General features: G+C 36.4%; 1 protein-coding gene across 2 annotated transcripts; it reads left to right on the top strand.

Moving 5' to 3' along the window:
- Positions 1-551: 551 nt before the first annotated feature.
- On the top strand, positions 552-5,283 carry hddc2 (HD domain containing 2). Of its 2 annotated transcripts, XM_048207508.1 has the most exons (6): positions 552-710; positions 786-907; positions 2,789-2,891; positions 2,973-3,041; positions 3,134-3,272; positions 4,807-5,283. In XM_048207508.1, exons 1-6 carry the CDS (start codon positions 666-668, stop codon positions 4,941-4,943), a joined length of 615 nt encoding a protein of 204 aa, XP_048063465.1. In that variant the 5' UTR covers positions 552-665; the 3' UTR covers positions 4,944-5,283. The 2 variants fall into 2 exon arrangements, with proteins under 2 accessions (XP_048063465.1, XP_048063466.1); XM_048207509.1 differs by lacking the exons at positions 552-710; positions 786-907 and adding an exon at positions 1,843-2,284.
- Positions 5,284-5,502: the final 219 nt, after the last annotated feature.

A 5,502-nucleotide genomic window follows, 5' to 3' on the forward strand; every position in this document is an offset into this window, starting at 1 on the left:
GATACTGTGTGACACTGTAAAATGAGGCTCTTTGAAAATATAAAATGACAAAAAAATTATAGACAAATGACACAACAGTTGCTATAAAATGGTAACAGTAGTACTTTGGTATATAATGGCCTACCAACCATAGGAGTGAATGATTACCATGTTCATGTTATTTAAATAGTAAATATCTGCAAATATGGTATATGTCTGGGAAAAAAAAAAGAAAAAAAAAGGATATGATATCATGATATGCAATACTTTTCATTGGTAATTTTAAAAACAAAATTGTTCATTTGCTTTAAATCATGAAAATATGAAAATAATTGTTTAATTTTATTAATAATCGATCAATATCAATTATAACAAAGCAATAAATCTTAAAAAAGACTATTTATTGAACTAAGAATATGGCACTATTTTCTTACATATAAGAATGTTTCTTTTATTTATAAATTATATATATCGTCGTATACATATATAACATATTATTTTCGAAGTAGGGCTACTTACAGGTTTTGCTCGGCTTGTGTAGTAACACCCAATTGACTTGCTTGTATTCTGTCACCATCTTGTGGCGGTTGTCTGTCATTACCACAACCGGCAGTTTAATCGCTTGCGCGCGCTGTATTTACATCCGGGTGAGCTGACGTCGGCGTCCTATTGGTTGGTGTAACGGAATGGACAACATGTTACAATTCATGAAATTAGTCGGGCAGCTAAAAGTGAGTGAAATTCGTATTGATACAATGTTTTGCAGGTTAACGTATATGCTATATTAACCCTTGCTTGTGTTACAGCGCGTACCACGAACAGGATGGGTGTACAGAAATATCAAACAGCCTGAGAGTGTGTCTGATCATATGTACAGAATGTCAATGATGGCCTTAACAATACGGGACATCCGTGTCAATAAAGAAAGGTCTGTATGAGGGGTCCTAAAATCTAGGGTTATTTGCATATAAGTCGACTATTTAACTGTGAGCCAACGTTGATGTCCTTACTGATGTTTTTCATGTTTATTTGGGGATGAGGGATGACAGTTTAATCCACAGAATGTGCTTATTCACATAAGGTTTAGAAAAAGGTGAAATAATACCAGTTATATCCTCTTCGGGTTCTTGTGTTAATACTTAGAGCCGTTGTTTTTCAACGGCTCTGTTGTTACTATTATACGTAACCTAGCAACAACGTAACGTATTTTGCCATAACTTAAGACCTTCAGTGTAAAACAAACAAAAGTTTGTGTGGCAACAGTTGCTAAAGTATGATTGGTTAGTAGAGAATTTAAGGCGGGGCTTAGAGAAGAGTTAATTAATTTAAAGGGTTAGTTCACCCAAAAATGAAAATTTTGTAATTTATTACTTACCCTCATGCCGTTCCACACCCGTAAGACCTTTGTTAATCTTCAGAACACAAATGAAGATATTTTAGTTGAAATCCGATGGCTCCGTGAGGCCACCATAGGGAGCAATGACACTTCCTCTCTCAAGATCCATAAAGGTACTAAAAACATATTTAAATCAGTTCATGTGAGTAGTACAGTGGTTAAATATTAATATTATAAAGTGACGAGAATATTTTAGGAGCGCCAAAAATAACAAAATAACGACTTATTTAGTGATGGCCGATTTCAAAACACTGCTTCAGGAAGCATCGGAGCGCCAAAGTCACGTGATTTCAAGCCGTTGGCAGTTTGACACGCGATCTGATTCGATACACTGATTCATTTATGCTCCGATGCTTCATGAAACGGCACGAAGGTAAGTAATAAATTACAGAATTTTCATTTTTGGGTGAACTAACCCTTTAAGCATTAATATTTGTGAAGTTTATTGAGATTGATTCACATTTGTACAGTTCATTTTGATTCGTTCACAATTGTTCGGTTCCTTTACACTCATTCCCATTCGTGCAGTACATTGAGATTCATTCACACGCGTGCGAATTATAGATTCATTTACACGTGTTCGATTCATTAAGATTAATTCACACTTGATTCCTTCACATTAGTGCGGTGCGGTTCATTTAGATTCAACGGCTGCGTCCCAAATCGCATACTCAATTGAGAAGGTACTTATTTTTAATAAGTAATTCACAACTTCACAACCACTAAAATGACGTTCTATATAGTAAGAGTGTGTGTATGAATGTAGTATGGACCTACTACATTAGCCATGTTGCCTTTATCATGTGACCTAGACCTACCAGCATCAGTTACGTCGCTTCACTCCCATTCACAAATCCTCTCCTGTGGCCTCATCATATGCACACTTCAGAATCTCGCCGGGTCATTCAGGTATTTTTTGCCTACACTTTTATGAGAACTGTGAATTCGGACATACATCTTTTGTCACATTCCCCTACAGGAAAGTATGCAATTTCAGATGCAGCCATTCACACTTGATTCATTTACACATGTTAGATTCATTAAGATTCATTCACACTTGTGCAGTTCATTTAGTTTCAGTCATACTTGTTCGATTCATTTACATTAATTTATTCTTGTTCATTTAGTTTAGATTCATTTATATAGTCAAATGTTTTTTATTTATTCTTATATGGTAAAAAATTTCTTTAAATAAACCTGTTGAGGCTTTTGCATAAATGTTCTAGAAAGCTAATTTCAAGCAACATGAATTCTACAAAATGTGTAAATGTCTTTACAGTACTAAGTTTAATAGAAAAAACAAAGACAATTATTCTAAAATGTGCAAAGTAAATAATAAATAGAATGAGTGGGTGTCTCCAAACTTGAGCGTTCATTTAGATGCATTCACATGATCTGCTCTTCTCTTCACAGATGCATGAAGCTGGCTTTGGTTCATGACTTGGCTGAGTGTATTGTGGGAGATATTGCTCCAGCAGACAATGTTAGCAAAGCAGAGAAGCACAGAAGGGAAAAGGTATGATGGCTTTAAGTTAAATTTTACATTTGAAATATTTAGTTTGTGTATACATTAAACATTGAAAATCTTTCTCTTTAGGAGGCAATGGTGCATATCACAGGCCTATTAGATGATGGCTTGCGGAAAGAGATTTACAGCTTATGGGAGGTCAGTTAATGATCAAAACGAAACAACTGGACCAAGTTCTTATCTTTTTTTGGTTTGGAATGACATTATAAACTGGACTGCATCCCTCACAGGAGTATGAGAATCAGTCCAGTCCAGAAGCCAAACTGGTGAAGGAGTTAGACCAGCTGGAGATGATAATACAAGCTCATGAATATGAAGAGTTAGAGGGGAAACCTGGAAGACTCCAGGAGTTCTTCACCTCCACTGAAGGTTTGAGCTTGATTTCTAACTTCTACAAGCTCAGGATCCAATTAGATAAGTGATTTTAAGAGGAGCAAGCAATGTAAATTGTATCAGAAGTGCTCAGCAGTGGCCATTCACACCCATAAAGATTTGTGAATGAATTAATCGAGTCTGTCTCACCACACTCTACACCAACTTAAATATTTGCATATATTTGAATTTTGCAATAACTTAAAGTTTTTAAAGATTTAATTGCAATAGCTTTATATCAGGGGCGTAACGGATTGTAGTTGATCCGTACAGAACTAGCACCACGATTTGGCACATGTGAGATTCACAGAGTAATTGCAAAGTTTGTCCATCATACAGTGAAAGTTTATCATTTCCACATGCTTTTGAGTCCTGCCAATTTAAACATTCAAGCAATTTCAAACCATTCAAGCACAAGAAGATGGCAAAACAACAAAACACTTGAACTTATTTGAACTTAATTAGTTAGGCTAGTAGCTTTTGCTGTGGTATTGAAGTACTTAAAGTGCTTTTTAAATAAAAAATAGAAAGCAAAGTTATATTTCTACCCCCACAGACACACTTTTTTTTTTTTTTGCTGATCTGAAAAATGATCCAAACAATGACTCAAAAAACAATATGATACATACCATGAGTTTGCACGATCCATCGCACCCCTACTTGATATTGAATATTGGTATTGATCAAGATCAGTTGTGTCCAACTCGCAGAACCTGATTTGATTTTACCAAGTACAACATGTTTCTGGATCAACATCTTTGTTGATCCTGGAACAACATTTCAATCAACTAATCAGATTTGAGGGACAAGTTTATGTCAAGTTTAGGCTTACAATCAGGGTTAGGTGCTTCTACATCACTGTTATTCACCTATCATTTCCCTCTAATTTTAGGGATAACTTATGGGTAGGGATAGGGTTATGATTAAACCTTTGGACAGGAAATGTTGTTCCAGGATCAACAAAATGTTGACCCAGAAACGCATCTAGCTCGACAAAATCAGGACGTACGTCAAACTCAGTTCCTGGAGGGCCAAAGTCCTGCAGAGTTAGCTTCAACCCTAAATAAACGCTCATGATCCAGCTAATCAAGTCCTTCAGGATTACTTGAAAACTATGTGTGTTTGGGAAGGGTTGGAACTAAACTCAGGACTGTGGCCCTCCAGGAGCGCAGAACCTGATTTCACCAAGTCCAACATGTTCCTGGATCAACATCTTTGTTGATCCTGGAACAACATTCCATTCAACCAATCAGATTTGAGGGACGAGTTTACAGTTTATGTCAAGTTTAGGCTTACAACCAGCAGGGTTAGGTGCTTCTACATCAGTGTTATTCACCTATTATTTCCCTCTGATTTTAGGGATAACTTATGGGTTGGGTTAGGTTTAGGGGTCGGATATGGTTAGGATCTCAGCAAAATCAGAACGTGCGAGTTTGGCATCCCTGATCTAGACAGACCATTATCTTTAGGACATACGCCAACCTTTTTTGACTGCTATAAGACACAGATGTGTTTTCCCCTCTCATCACAGGCAGGTTCCATCACCCAGAGGTGTTGGGTCTGGTGAAGAGTTTGAATGAGGAAAGAGCTCGCCACATCGCTGCTGGAGGAGATGATACTGCTGAGAAGACCCCTGACACAAGCTCTCACACTACAGCAACACCATGATCACAATTCCTGTCAGGCACTGAAGCTACCTCCACACATCTGTGCACAAGAGTGTTAATTTTGTCGAGATATACTGTTTTATTATAATCTTATTTCATTGTACAGAAGCATGGTTTGTGGTTGTGTGATGGTCCTGTCCTGTTTGTCTGAATGTTCTGCAGGACATGATTTGTTTCCACGGTTGTAATTTTATTGATAAAAATCAATCTTTTTATTAAAACCAAATGGGAGTACGTAAAACTGTTTTTCACCTTACGAGTAGTTCTTTTTTTTTTATCAGCATTTTACTGCCTTCCTGTATTACAATCTTTAATAAAAAGAATGTTTTATGACCACTGAACCTGATTTTACTTTGTTAAATGCATCAAAACACAAGGGAACTGTAACTCATTCTGCAATAATTATAACTTTCAAAATGTTTTTTAAACACATTTCAGATCTGCAATACTGAAATTTTGACTGAGCGAGTGGAAAGCAAAGCATAAAGCAACAAAAAAGCGAATTGAAGGTCAAATTTTTGACAGATGAAGGAACAGTAAAATTAATCTTCATGTTATGG

This window comes from Megalobrama amblycephala, linkage group LG11, assembly GCF_018812025.1.
Source record: "Megalobrama amblycephala isolate DHTTF-2021 linkage group LG11, ASM1881202v1, whole genome shotgun sequence".
NCBI classification, from domain to species: Eukaryota; Metazoa; Chordata; class Actinopteri; order Cypriniformes; family Xenocyprididae; genus Megalobrama; species Megalobrama amblycephala.

What these genes read in the sequence shown, in the direction of transcription:
- hddc2 (XM_048207508.1), top strand. Translation starts at nt 666, where the DNA reads ATGGACAACATGTTACAATTCATGAAATTAGTCGGGCAGCTAAAA. An exon ending in AATTAGTCGGGCAGCTAAAA is followed by an intron (nt 711 to 785) that starts GTGAGTGAAATT and finishes CTTGTGTTACAG; the next exon opens with CGCGTACCACGAACAGGATG. An exon ending in GTTCTTCACCTCCACTGAAG is followed by an intron (nt 3,273 to 4,806) that starts GTTTGAGCTTGA and finishes CTCTCATCACAG; the next exon opens with GCAGGTTCCATCACCCAGAG.